At 35.8% G+C, this 14,120-nt stretch overlaps 2 protein-coding genes across 11 annotated transcripts; one reads left to right on the top strand and one right to left on the bottom strand.

The window, feature by feature from the left end:
• The first annotated feature begins 265 nt into the window (after positions 1 to 265).
• Positions 266 to 9,707, top strand: LOC109857700 (arginine/serine-rich protein PNISR-like). Of its 6 annotated transcripts, none has more exons than XM_020434275.1 (13): positions 266 to 871; positions 1,038 to 1,184; positions 1,402 to 1,590; positions 1,670 to 1,917; positions 2,911 to 3,082; positions 3,160 to 3,341; positions 3,446 to 3,685; positions 4,257 to 4,359; positions 5,329 to 5,400; positions 5,780 to 5,874; positions 6,072 to 6,231; positions 6,310 to 7,186; positions 9,580 to 9,706. In XM_020434275.1, exons 2-12 carry the CDS (start codon positions 1,097 to 1,099, stop codon positions 7,161 to 7,163), a joined length of 2,403 nt encoding a protein of 800 aa, XP_020289864.1. In that variant the 5' UTR covers positions 266 to 871; positions 1,038 to 1,096; the 3' UTR covers positions 7,164 to 7,186; positions 9,580 to 9,706. The 6 variants fall into 6 exon arrangements, with proteins under 6 accessions (XP_020289864.1, XP_020289863.1, XP_020289865.1 ...); XM_020434274.1 differs by having other exon boundaries at positions 1,034 to 1,184; XM_020434276.1 differs by having other exon boundaries at positions 266 to 1,184; positions 1,405 to 1,590; positions 9,580 to 9,707.
• Positions 9,708 to 9,737: 30 nt separating this feature from the next.
• Positions 9,738 to 13,780, bottom strand: LOC109857701 (lipase 3-like). 5 transcript variants are annotated; one of them, XM_020434281.1, is made up of 10 exons: positions 13,705 to 13,780; positions 13,129 to 13,264; positions 12,438 to 12,630; positions 12,215 to 12,329; positions 11,726 to 11,966; positions 11,041 to 11,202; positions 10,845 to 10,932; positions 10,560 to 10,714; positions 10,286 to 10,442; positions 9,738 to 10,175 (listed from the first exon to the last, which is right to left on the bottom strand). In XM_020434281.1, the coding sequence occupies exons 2-9, from the start codon at positions 13,243 to 13,245 to the stop codon at positions 10,290 to 10,292; spliced, it is 1,224 nt and encodes a 407-aa protein (XP_020289870.1). In that variant the 5' UTR covers positions 13,246 to 13,264; positions 13,705 to 13,780; the 3' UTR covers positions 9,738 to 10,175; positions 10,286 to 10,289. The 5 variants fall into 5 exon arrangements, with proteins under 5 accessions (XP_020289870.1, XP_020289868.1, XP_020289869.1 ...); XM_020434279.1 differs by having other exon boundaries at positions 13,129 to 13,319; positions 13,705 to 13,743; XM_020434280.1 differs by having other exon boundaries at positions 10,572 to 10,714; positions 13,129 to 13,319; positions 13,705 to 13,743.
• Between the last annotated feature and the right edge of the window lie 340 nt (positions 13,781 to 14,120).

The following is a 14,120-nucleotide window of genomic DNA, read 5'->3' as shown; positions in this document are numbered from 1 at the left end:
AGATAAAATTCGTTTAATCCGATGTTTGCATTAAAACATCGAATTAAACAAATTTATAAATATACGTGCGAAAAATGGCAAACATTTCGGCGCTTCAACGCCAAAAAATCATGAAAAACTCAATCCTCATGACAGCTCCGGTGNTTTAGCGCCGTTTACTCCCACTACCCACTTTTCACCAATCAACGCTCGGTGTCAAAGCGCCGGTGTCTGTATGAAGATCCAGCCTTTGTTTTACATCTAATGAGCAATAAGGATAGAATGATGCAACAACTCAGCGTGTGGGAAAGATCTCGATTTATATCCAATTTCTTCACCTTTGTGTGTGTGTGTGTGTGTGTGTGATAAGTTCTCGATAACTTCATTTAAATCATTTTGTATATCTTTATCTAAATGATAGGTATCGGAAGGTATGAAGAAATTGACAGTAGTTATATCAAAATTCATTGCTGATACTGTGACCGCAAAGTGAGAACCGGCCTTTAACCGGAATTAATCGAACAGATCGCACAATACATGTCGAGAGGAGATAACAGTCTATGGAAGAAAATTAGAAAAAGGCGCGAGTTCGACATATTTAACAGCATTTGGCAACATTGTCGCGTGACATTTGCAACTGGGTTCAGTGAAAATGTTTGACTCTCTTTTCCAGTATGCAAGAAGAAATGACGATGCGGATTCACATTGTTAGAAGAGTGTCGACAGATTTTCTCTGAAACTTCGGAGTATCTGTTCTGATTCTGATGAATCGTAATTTCGAGGTATCCAATACATTTATGTCACCGCTTGCGGCAGAATTCGTAACAACGGTGTCTACTGCGAGTTTACCGAGCACCGCCTTTAGACATAGAGATATACCGACTCGTCTCCGGTAGGATACACTTGGTTTCTATAAAAAAAAATATTGATCGCCGCAAGAGCGATAAATAATGTGCGACGATGTTTGATTTTCTCGAATTACATGATGCATCCATTAACCCTTTGAGTTTGCATGTAGTGGCGCAAAGATCAGAATATGTTCTCACTGTGATAGGTAGGTTAAAATTGGCTTGAAAAAACGGGACCCTGTCTTTGTGTCCTCTGTCTGTTGTCTAAGATGAGTGGGGAAATGTATGAAGGGAAAGATTATCCAACCCAATGGGCCCTAAATCCCTCTGCTTATCAAAATATGAGTAATGATCAAGGTATAATCTATACTATATAAACTGCAAGTCTTTCTGTTATAGCGATGTATTCACTTTGGGCGCTCAGACGCTTCGAGTGTCAATCTAGCCTTGTTCTACATTTAATGAATAATAAAAATAAGACTAATGCTTTAAAACAAGCGTTCAAAGTAAACACATCCATTGTTATATATGTTAAAGAATATATTGAACTAATGTATCTTATATTTGAAAACAGTAGATTGGGCGGCTCTGGCACAGCAGTGGATAAAAATGAAAGAGACTATTGTACCACCAGCGCCACCGCCACCTATTATCAATCCTATATCTTCTACAAATGATGGTAGTGGCGAGGCACCAATGGATATGGATACCAAGGACGATGATGTACCTCCTGCACCACCTGCACCAACTATAAGTGGATCTGGTGAAAAAGATAGTCAATTGTCAGCGATAGTGTTCAGTAAAAATTTTTTCACATTACTAAATTGTGTCATTGTAAACAGAAGCTTGGACTCAGTGGAACCAGTGGGGTCATTGGAACGCTTCAACATCTGGATCAAACTGGGAGTGGAGTGGCGTACCTCCTCCTGGTGTTACTATGGGTTCTGATGGCAAACCAATGGGAGTTCCAACAGTACCAGTTGTACCACCTGCACCGGTAATATCTACTACTGCTTATAACATACCTCCTTCTGCAGCACCAGCATTGTACTCTTACAACTCAGTGCCGCCCTCACACCCATACAGTCAGGTAAAGAAATAATGAAAAAAATTAACTTACACATTATAAATATGGTAAATAAATATAACAATTTGTAAGATTGTTAATTATGTTTTAAACATTTATTTATACAATTACAATCATATTTACAATTTACATACAGTAAGATTCTGTTATAAAGAGACTAGTGAGATTGTGGTCAAGTTTCCTTTCATAAATTGAATGCTGTGGGTTTTACCGGCGATCGGTGCTTAACTTGCCGGTGGCACCGTAGACAAGTCATGTATAATTGATCCGGCATTTTAACGTGATAACTATTTCCTTCCTTTCTCATCTTCCATTCTCATTTGTATTTGCAAGGAATGCATATAAGTAGAAGACAAAGTGAGTTTGATAAAATTATGAAAAGCAAGTGTTATAAAAAGTAATAACAGGATCCTACTGCATAGTATCTGTAGAGACAAGACTCAGAGCGGCCATCCTATTGTAGTTTTTTACGACGATTTCAGCCGCTGGTTTTAACGCCATATCCACAAAAGTGGATCTCAAAAGGCTGTTCTTATATCAATCGCAAGTAGCAGATCTCGTGAAATTGACCAATCGCAGAGTCAAATCAGCCAATCGACCAACGTGATTGATCAGTTCCACGAGACCTGCGACTTGCGTTTAACGTGGAACGAGCTTTGAGATCCACTTTTGTGGATGGCGCTAAAATCAGCGGCTGAAACCGTCGTAAAAAACTACGATAGGATGGCCGCTCTCAGTCTTCTCTCTGGTATCAGCTGTATAAATGCGTGCACGTGCACGTACACATACACGCTATATCTACAAATTATTATGTCATGTTCATAATGCTTCTTGAATTTTGAAATTTCTCATCCAAAGCGATTATATAGTTTCTTATATATTTTACTAATAAAAAACTGTGATTAAAAAAATGTTAATTTCCTTATTTCTATATCTGCACCGGATGTATTGGGTAATAAGTTGATTATTAAATTAATCATTATGTGACTATATTAGGTGACCAACTACTGGCCAGGAGATCCACCTAATGCAGTCCCGTCGCAACCGCTTCACTTTATGAAAGGTATTAGACATCCAGCCAAAGCTCCTCATATGAGAGGAATAGATCCCATTCCATGTCGAGATGACAGAGAAAAAACGCCAGAAGAAGACACTACAACAACAATAGGTAAAAAATAATTGGAAATAACTTCTAATTGTTATAACTGAGCACAATAAACTTGATTTGCGATTCGTTCTGTGTAGACGCCGCGAAACGAAGACAATTACCGGCCTGGATCCGGGAAGGACTGGAGAAGATGGAAAAGGAGAAACAGAAAGCTGTGGAAAGAGAAAGGCTAGAAATGTTGAGGAAACAAGAATTGGAAGCTCGCAAACAAGCCGAGGACGAGGCGCGTGCGGTGCTTAATCCTGGCAAGAGCAAATTTGTAGGTTTTAATTGCAGTTAGATTCTCACCAGCAACCTTAACTTTGCATTTAATCTGGATAATTTATAAAATCACATCGCGTTGCTTTTTTCCCACAATTATAGGATTCGGATTCCGACAAAGATAACGACCAGGACTTTGATACAAGTAGTGTGCGCGGGCAACAATCCGTGGAAAGAAGCTATGACCGTACACCGGATATTGTTGTTCGACCGCGAAAGTCGCGATTCAGAGATGCCGATTCGCCCGAATCTCATAATACTGACGAAAGTCCAACTAGAGTCCCGGCTAATGCGTTTCCGATTGCAAAAAAATTATCTCAAGAAGAGATCATGGAGGAAGTGGTAAGATCGTGAATGATTGTACTTAAAGTTATTTTATCGATAAGATAAGTAAACAAGGTCGCCCTAACAAACCGGTTGGTATATTATTGTCATTCAAATATTACATAAAATATATGTGCGAAACGTTTTGATCTCATGCGTGAAATCCCACGCAACGAAAAGCTGACTCATATTTTATTCCTATGGGCAACCTGGCGGCTATTGTAATGTATGACCTATTCTATCATCATAACGCGTGTTCTGTGAGAAATATGGGGGAAAAAATGTGAGAAACTTTGCGCTTCTTTTTTGTACATTTTTTATTTAATCGCGACTGAAGAAATTACCGTTGTGAAAACGAAATATATGTGCGTTTCGCACATATATTTTATGTAATATTTGAATGATAATAATATACCGGTTTGTGCTCGAAAAAAAAACGACCTTATTTACTTATCTTATTGTTTATACACACGAGCGGTTTACGTTTTCTTTATTTTATTGAGTTTAAAAATTAACCAATTAACAATTCTTGTGTTTAATTGTAAAAAAATTTTTAATCGTTCAAACTTCGTCATCTCGTGTTGTGCAGATGTTAAAAGTGAGGAGATCGTTGACGGAAATACTTCTAGATGTAACAAATGAAGAAATTACCGTGGTGTGCAAAGATGTCTGGAATCGCCATCGTGCCAAAGGTACCCCACATGATAGAACTAACCAATTGAATTTCCGCGCTTTTGCTCACCAGGGCACAGAATTTGATTTACCAAGACTACTCGTCACGCTATGCCGTGACAAAGTTGTGCGATTCTGTAAATATAAAATTATTGAAAGTATATTAAACAGAGATTTCTTAATGCGTAGACTTAATTATTCGGAAATTTCAGGATATCCTGTTTTTTTGCGTTTTCAGGGATTGTATATGACAATATCTCAACTCGATTTTGTTTTTTTTGTTTTTTTGGGTTTTTTTTTAATAATATATAATCGTTTTCGTGAATTACTTTATAGCATATATATATATATATACTTTTAAGAGACTAAAAAAATAAACATGATTTTGATATTACATAATATCCATTTTTATACTACAGCAATTAATTAACCACAAAAGTGGCATGAGCCTAAAGTTACTTTCATAGAAACACTCGAACAAACACACTAAATTTTTAGTTAATATAATAACTGAACTCTAAATTTAACTAACGACAACCAAACTTACAATGCGTCTTGTAAGCCGTTTTTTTAAGCCTGTTTAATCATTTGATTGTTATATTTGTGCAAATACTTTGGCTATAATACAATGTACAGATATATCTTGATAGGTCCGTCATCGTTTGCGGTCCTTATCTCTCATCAAGTTTCGTTATAATAAGTGTTACGTTATAATTCGCGCATACGAGATCGCTTGTATTGAACTAATTTTTTCTCCTGTGAAATGTAATAATACTTGTAGTTCGACCTTTGTAATTGTGAAATAATGCTGTAAAGAATTTCTCAAGGTACAAGTGAGAGGAAACGAAGGAATGCAGGGATGAAATTCGCCTCCTTACGAATGAGCCGATTAAAAAAACAAAAAAGCCATTCGGATAGTAACGGGGGCGTTATACGTGCAATAGCACACTATTTTAGCGATTGGTTACTAAATGCGTGTGTATTGTAAGTCCCTGCAGGAGAGATCCCCGTCGCATCCCTCAACAACACGGCCCCTCTTGCTCAGATCACTCGCAAGCTTGGTAAGTACGCTTCGACACTTTACAATAGCACACGGCGAAATCCCTAGAGAACGGCCGGTGTGCGACGGCAGTTACTCGTTTAAATAAAAACAAAAAAAAAACAAAAAAAAAACTGAAAGAAAGAAAGAAAAAGAAAAGACGAGTCACTGTGTATACGCACGTTAATTCGGCCGTTCGTTCATAGAAAATCATTTATCGAGAGAGATGTCTTTCTCGCTCTTTCTCAGGACATTTCTCGATGAAAGTAAACGGCTGCGAAAATTGAATCGGAGCCGAGCGTATGTTTTTTTCTTTTCTTTTTTCACTCCGTCTCAGTGAATGTATTACGCGTCGCGCGCGTGAACGGAACAAATGTTATCTCGGGCTCTGTCTGCCGTAGGTCTGGGCATCTATGGCGATAGTAACAGCGAGTCCGAGGAAGAGCAGAGCGAGAGCGCACAGGTTCAGAATGACGACAGCGACGAGGAACTGAAGGTAAGAATTATTATTTCGCAAACTGATATTCTAGTCTTCTATTTTTTTAAAAAATACACACACGTAAAATATAACCTGTATAGTTTGGGCTTAATATTTTCATCTTCTCACGAGCTTCAATTTAATTGTTATGTTAAATGTGTAAGTGTGACAATAAAAAAACTTGTTATTTTATTTTACGGCTGATTTTTGCACAGGAAACTCTGAGAAGGCGACAACAGGCGTTTCGCAAGACGGAAGAGGAGATCGAGGCGCGGCTTGCCGAGGAAGAGGAGAAAGAAGAACAGCGTCACGAGGAGCAGTACAGTAATAAGCAACAGGAAAATCATACCGGTAATACTAGCTGCCGGGAGCCAGGTATGTTTCGACTGACAACACAACAACCGTATGTTGTCACTACGCAATTAAGTGTAACTTCCTGACGTCATACTTTAGTTGATGAAAAAGAAACGGTAAATAATCAAAGAGAAGCGTCCGAAACTTTGTCGAGCGGCGGACGAAGTCCACAGTCGACAACGCCTCAGAACGCGTCGACAGCAGCGATCGACAGACAACAGGCGAAAGCCAGCAGCACTGTGTCAGGATCGGCCGATTCCGAGTCGAGCAGCAGTGAGTCTACAAGCAGCTCGTCCGAGTTGAGCCGCGAATCCGTCGGCAAAAAAACCGACAAAACACGATCGGGCAAGCAACGCGAGCAACGTTATCATCGACGACGAAAGTCCGAGAGCAAGTCACGAAGCGGCCGAAGATCAAGATCTAGATCGTCTCGCTCGTCCGTCGAACGTGTTCGCAAGCGTCGGTCGCGCTCAAAGTCAGCTAAAACGCGTAGAAACTACCGTCGTTCGCGATCTTCGCATTCTTCTAGCGATCGCAAAACCAGTAGGAAGATACGTTCACGGTCGCGTGATCGAAAACGTGCCAGATCGCGTTCGCGTAGCTGTCGACGTTCCAGATCAAGATCTCCTGCCGGTAGGAAGTGGTCGCGATCGCGCTCTCGCAGAAGAAAATCTCGCTCCCATTCCAGGGATAAGCGTAAAAGCAGTCGGTCGTGTAGTAAGTCGTCACGGGGAACAAAACGAAGAGATTCGCGATCAAGATCAGGCGACAGGGAGAGATCAAGCAGTCGCTCGAGAAATCGGAGACGATCGAGATCGTATGTTTCCAGGAGGAGCAGCCGGCGACGAAACAGTCAGTCTAGATCACGTGATCGTAACAGAAAGTCTCGATCCAAGTCGCGACAATCGAACCATCGCGATGGTAAGAAGTCGTCACATCGATACAGGAATTGAGTCTGAGCTGCTTCTAGCCAAAGGTTGTATGCAAATTTATTCTGTGATTATAACCCTTACAGAACATAACACACGGATGAACATGGATGAGCATTACTTCTAAGTTTCAACTTTTATTTATTGCACAGACATCAACTGGAAATCCATCCCGATGAGTTTTCTCCGTGATTTTATTTCATATATTTTTTTTTTTGTTTTTTTATTAATTCTTTGCACACTTTATCACTTCTTTGAATTCATAACACACTTCTCACAGACGCGTGAAAAATGAATTTGTTTTTCTATTACTTTGCTTGATCTTTGTAGGATATTTTATTAATTCTCTTCTTTCTACACAATAAAGGAAACGGACTCGAGTATGACATTTTTTGTATCCTCTCGACAAAATTTTAAACTTTATGTTATATGCTAAAAAAAGTACAACTATGTTTATACATAATAATGTATATACATAATAATTTGTTTGTTGTTATAAGAGAATAGATCAATATCTCTTATTTACGATAAAAATGCAACTTCTATGATCATTTCATAAGTTTCTTTTTGATAGAGAATAATATATTATGACAGATTTTTATTAGATTTAGATGAGCACACCAGGTGATCGGAAATTAGATTTACCATTATAATAAACTGCGTGCAATAAAAATATAATTTACGAAACTAGAAAATACAACATTTATATTTCAGTGAACGTCCTCAAGTCGTTGTAAAAAAAAAAAAAAACAGAGGCAATAATGTAGTGACTAACATTTAATATTAAAAAATAATTATTTCTAATTATTTTTGTTTAAAAATAAAGTATCGCGTACTATTTTATTTTTTATCGTGACGTAAGAAACAAAAATTTTTTTGTAGAAAGTTTTTATTTCTTGTTATATTATTTAAATGTTTCTTTGAATTATAATTAGATTTCTTGTAAAGTACTTCGTTTCAAGAGATTGTTTATCGATGTATACACGGTGTCCGTATACAACAACCGAATTGTTTCTTGTAAATAGGTAGAGCGCGGATTGTATATTGAGTCGAAAAATTCTTTGTCATTTTGCGAGTTTCGCAAAAGTGATGAGTCGTTAATTATTAATTTTACAAAGATCCGCGAAACGCCGAGCTGTCTCTTCTAGACAGACGCGCGCTCAGTTTCGCGAATCTTTTTTATATTATTCATTACTCAACTCGTCACTTATTGCAAAAACCTCGCAAGATGGATGTTTTGACTCAGTACAACCCGCCTTACCTATCCACAAGAAACGGTATGGTTTTCATTGTCGGATATCCTGTATGTATCTTTTGAGACAGAGAATAATATAATTAGTCACGCACGTTTTTGCAATATAGTTTATAATTGGTGCGTAAGTAACGTGTATACAAGCGAATAAAAATACAAATATGTGCAATTTGTGAAACAAAATACTGTATAATATACATAAAATGTCACGTAGAGACTTCTTTCTACCTTATTATACCTTTGTTGAATAAATAAAGTATTACAACACCGCTCTTCGACCAAGAGTTCAATATTCTATTCTCTTTTTCAAAAATGTAGTTTTTTTTCTTTTTTTTTACAAAAATAGGATACATATTGATTATATATATTGTAATTATCGAACAATTGTCAGTTATTTGAAAACTGCATGTATTTTACATCGCGTAAAAATCTCTGAAATCTCTAAACAAACTGAAGTAAGAAAAATAATCGTAATGTCGTATGGTTTTAAATATCGGAATTAGAAAATTCGAAATTTGTCAAAAATGTACATTTGCACTATTTTATACAGCGTACAGGTGTATTTCTGACATTGGTGACAAAACTATGGACGGAATTCGAACGCGAATTGACATGCTGGTCACTTGCCAAAAAATTCGGATTACATTTACTTTTAATTTTTAGAGGACCGTCAGTTTTTCTTTAAAGTGTTGACTTTTTTTAGCGAAAAATGTATGCATATATATAGAACCTACATGTGCCGCAAAGTATCCGAGTTTGTAGCTGGCCTTTATAGTGGCCAGTGATGTCCTCTAAAGGTTAATGTACATATGTATACATATATATACATATATATACATTATATATGTATATATATGTACGTATATATATGATATATATGTACATATATAATGTATATATATACACATATATATACATATATATACATGTGTAATTATATATATATATATATATATATATATATTGTAAATCTATTACATTGCAAAACTAACTTCGACTCGGAGAACACTCGGTAGCGTGCGATTCGATCAAAATAAGAAAATTTATATTTTTACATTTTGAAAACCAAAACGCATTTGACATAAACCGAAAGGACATAGTACACGAAGTAATTTTATTAATATCTTGTAGATTGAATGTGTGCAGTAGGATTTACAAGTAAGGTCTAGATATGTTATTTTGTTTCAGCATCTTCCACCTGCTCCCAATTGGCTTCAACGTTTCACTATGATTCAGTTCGGACACTCAGTGTACGCCACAGTGTACAAATATCTTTACAATTTATGAATATATCCCAATCAATAAATTATCTTAGTTAATGTGTATAAAAAATCGTACAACATATATAAAATAAATATAGTCATATATTCTCTCTCTCTAAGTCTACGTGTGTTACAAATATTATTAGTTAATGTATGCAAAACTTTTCCCTTTAAACAATATACTTTGCACGCACAGATATACGCGTGTACGTGCATGTGTGTGTGTATTTGTGCGTATTTTCATAATTACATTTGAATCGGAATCCGTGTTCTATATATAGATTGATACACCAAAATACGAAATCAAGCCTCTCGAAAATGTCACAATGGCTTTAAAATCCAATCGTAGAGACGAAGTTAATGTTTGGTCAAGTTTTGAGATCAGATACGTGCGCACGAAACAGGAAAATTCTATGCAGTTGCGTTATTTGGCGCTCGCATAGACGTGAATTTCGGGAACACTGGATTAAAAAATCGCCGATATAAAATTGTCCAGTTATTCAATTGCAACAACATTGTGAGCTGGTAATATAAGACACATAAGTTACAATGATTTCACAAGCAACTTGAAAGTATATGTAAATTCTTGAAAATAACATCTCTGAAAAAACAATCTCGTTTTTGTGACTTACCGTTTTACAGCATATTATTCATTCTTTCGACAAGATAGTAGTAAACGAGTTCTCTTATGTTTTTACCGTATACGAAATCGAAATGACTTATGCGTTTAACCGTTACCGTGTGCTTCTCTAATAGATTCGGTAATCGTTTGCTTAAAAGATCGACGTCCTGAAAATTCATACGTCGACGGAGTATAAACGACATGTAAATTTGATATTAAAAAATTGCAAAAATCTATAACAGTTACATATGTTCCATTGATTTACAACGGTAAATTAACAGTACACTTTTGTTTACTTTCGGAGCTGAGAGAAAATCGTTCAAGCCGTTGTACAATATCACCGGGGCTGTAACTTTGTACAGAGGATATTCCGGCGGCACAAATCGCTTGTAAAGTTTAAAATTTAGCAGGATGCCGTAATCGTATAACCGAAAGGTTTCTGCAAGAAAAATAAAAACTTAGTTTACGGAAAAACTCATGCGATCTTTCATTTTTGCAAGCTTGTAATAAATAACTTGGAAATAATAATAACTTGGAAATAAAAAAAAAAAAAGAAAAGAAAACATTACCTGGATGTAGAATACCCATCGAAAAGTGAAGCAATTGCTTGATTGAACATCCCGCTGGTGCGAATTGCAAATAGTCCGCCAAGTGGGACTGTAATAAAAATTTTGAAATATTACATTTCTCTCAAATTTATAAAATAGATTAGATTATCGCTTTTACAAGTTTTGTGCAATTTGGATTTTAATTTATGTGACTTACGTGATCCGTTTCGCCGGGTCCACTAATACCTCCGATCATATAAATAATAAATTCACAAAGAGGTTGAGTAATTAAGCCTTCCCGACATAATTCATAGGTCAGAAGTTTCTCCTTTTTTGTATTTGCGAGCAGTTCGAAATATCCGATGTATTTGAAAAGTCCCTGCCGAGTTTTATGTAAATTGTGTATTGTGCATTTTTATTTTGCATAAAAGTAATCTTGCAGATTTTGCTTTTTTGTTGAGAAAAGATAAGAAACAATATTATTAACATGTACGTATAAAATAAAATTCGTTTGAAAAACATGGTTTTTTTTGTTACCTATATTTTAAACAACCAATCAGAACAAGGACAGGTCCAGGATAGTTTTTTTACTTGAGAGAAATAGCAGCTTTTAAGAGACAACCGCTAGATGTATGCGCGAAATTTGTGTAAAGTGTAAATTGTGTACACGTTGATTGAAAATTAATTTTTAATTCGGAAGACCCCGGACTTCTTTTATTTTGTGCAACCGCCTTGAATAAAATCTTGAATAAAATAGTATTTGATAAGATTTTGTCTTTTTTGATTGCGAGCGGCTGCGAAAAGTGTCATTCGCACGCAATCATTTATACTTTGAAAAATATTTTGCACGTACATTCAAGCGTGTGGTATCTTTGAAAGAGCACCGTTTGCTTTATCTTTACCTGAAAATTTCCGAAAACACTTAGAGGTTTTAATATACCACCAGTATTTCCCATATAAGCCACGGGAGCTAAAGCGCTCATGAGTTTAATTTTTCTGTTATATTCTGGTTTGAGAGACGTTAGAATCCAAAATTGCGATGTTCCTTGAGAGAAGCCTATGTAGAACAATTGCCTCTGGCCGGTTTGATGTAATATGTAATCTATCATTGCCGGCAAATCGTAAATACCCATTTCGTGAAAACTAAACAGAAAGAAGACGTTAACATTTAAGAAACAAAATTGAAAAAAAAAAGTATTAATTTTTTGCAGAGATTTTTGGTTTCAAAGTCGCGTGGGTCTCACAGACCCAGTCTGTTCGACTTGTACGTCATTTGTGAGGTCTGTCCGTGAAGGGATAAGTTTGAAATTCGCTTTCTTTCTTATTGAAGAAATTTATCGTTTGAATAAAACAAACAATTGTCGGATGTTAATGTGCCAAATGCTGATTACCTGAAATTCCAAAAATCGGAACTTTCTAGAGAAAGACTCGTGTGGTTTTTCGAGTTCGTGGTCCCGCGGTTGTTGCCCAACCACACATCGTAACCGTTGTCGGACAAAAGATAAGCTACAGGATATTTAGAGCAGATTGTGCTTAGTGTGCAAATTTTATATCTTAAACTGTCTGAGAGAAGAGAGCGCAGAAAAAAGCTCTGAGTGAGTGAAATTTTAATACCGAGCGATCGATTCTGGCCGGTTATTATCCAATCTGTCGAACATCCTAACAATCCGTGCATAATCAACACCACTCGCTGATTTCGAGCACTTCTTTCAGCAGGCGGTATCCGATGCAAGGCTAGTATGTATCCGTCCTCAGTTGTCACGTGATGAATTTCAAAAGAGTAATTGTCTTTTCTCACTAAATTTTCCTAAAATATAAGTAAATAAGTATATTAAAGAAACAAAAAAAAAAAAAAAAACGCGCGCGTGTGTGTGTGTGTGACATAAATTATTACTTATATTACTATTTTCCCAAAGTTTTAATGTAGTGAATCACAGAAGTATACAAACAAGGTCTAATCGCGGTCTTATTTTTATTATTATGTATGTATACACTTCGGCTCTAATGATTAAAAAAATATTATATAAGACATACATCATCTCAATCATAGCCACAGTTATCTACTTAATTTGTTTTTTTATCTTATTATTGTTAGATTCGTTATTACAGCAATAATAAAGAAAATATCTGCAAAAATCCGAGTCCGTGATAAAACAAAATTAACAAAATTAATTAAATCAATTTACTCGTTATCTCTAAGATTTATATTTTGACTTGTGAAGAAACTGCGTTAATATTTTTTCAGAAAATCATGAAAAGAAAGAAAATATTTAATAATATATATTCTTTAAATAATTTAACTTACGACCAATAAATTGGGATCCGTATCGGGTGGAAATATTTCGCGTGTGCGAAACAAACATTTTATCTGTGCAATAAGTCCGTGACACAGCACCAAGAAGAACCACCATTGTGTGATCATTTCGATGAACAGCAATCCACTGATATGAATAATCGATATCACTTTTATAGAGTACTTACGCTTTGTAGAAAACACTATGCAAATGAGTATATTTTTTTGTCGTGTTTAAATGATTGTTTGTAAAGGTAGTAGTACAGAAAAAAAAGTCATATTATGTGAGTTAATATCGCTAGTCAAGTCATATCATTAATAAAAAAAAATAATCACAGTATAATTACGGAAAAGTGCTTACACACAGATAGTACAAATTATAATTTTTTATATAAATTATTTAAATTAGTTACTAAACACCTAATTAATTAGTTACTAAACACTATAATTTGTGTCTTATAAACATAATTAAATTTGTTTAAGTTTATTACTTTAATAATTATTAACGAAAAAGTAGTTTCGTTAAAAAAAAAACTAGTAGTTCGCGAGATTCTCTTTTTCGTACAAGCTCCAAAAAGATTTACGTACTTCTAAATTGCGATGACAAACTGAGACTATATTCAATCAGTGTTCTCAGTTTTGGCTTTGTTACAGCATGCTGAAGCGGTGGAAGGGATGCGTAAAACACAGTAGCAAGTTCATGCAAGGTAGAACTCGATGCTGTTGTGCGCATCCCTTCTACTGCTTCAGCATACTTTAAAAAAATCAAAACTGAGAACACTGTGTTCATGTGGAATTCGGATGATGATTTAACAAAGTTGTTCGCAGTTCCGTAAATTTTTCTTTCTCGAAATTTTATCCAAGGTTGTCAATGTTTTTATTCTCGACACGAATTTCCGACAGTCACAACGATGATATCAAAAGACACGAAAGAGCGCACATGCTTCCGATTACAGCATCTACAAACTGTGACATCAACCCTTGTGAATAATTCATTCCGGAAT

This window comes from Pseudomyrmex gracilis, unplaced genomic scaffold (assembly GCF_002006095.1).
Source record: "Pseudomyrmex gracilis isolate BER0280 unplaced genomic scaffold, ASM200609v1 scaffold_169, whole genome shotgun sequence".
Taxonomy (NCBI): domain Eukaryota; kingdom Metazoa; phylum Arthropoda; class Insecta; order Hymenoptera; family Formicidae; genus Pseudomyrmex; species Pseudomyrmex gracilis.
Note: the sequence above shows the minus strand (reverse complement) of the source record. Positions and strands in the feature narration are given on the sequence as shown.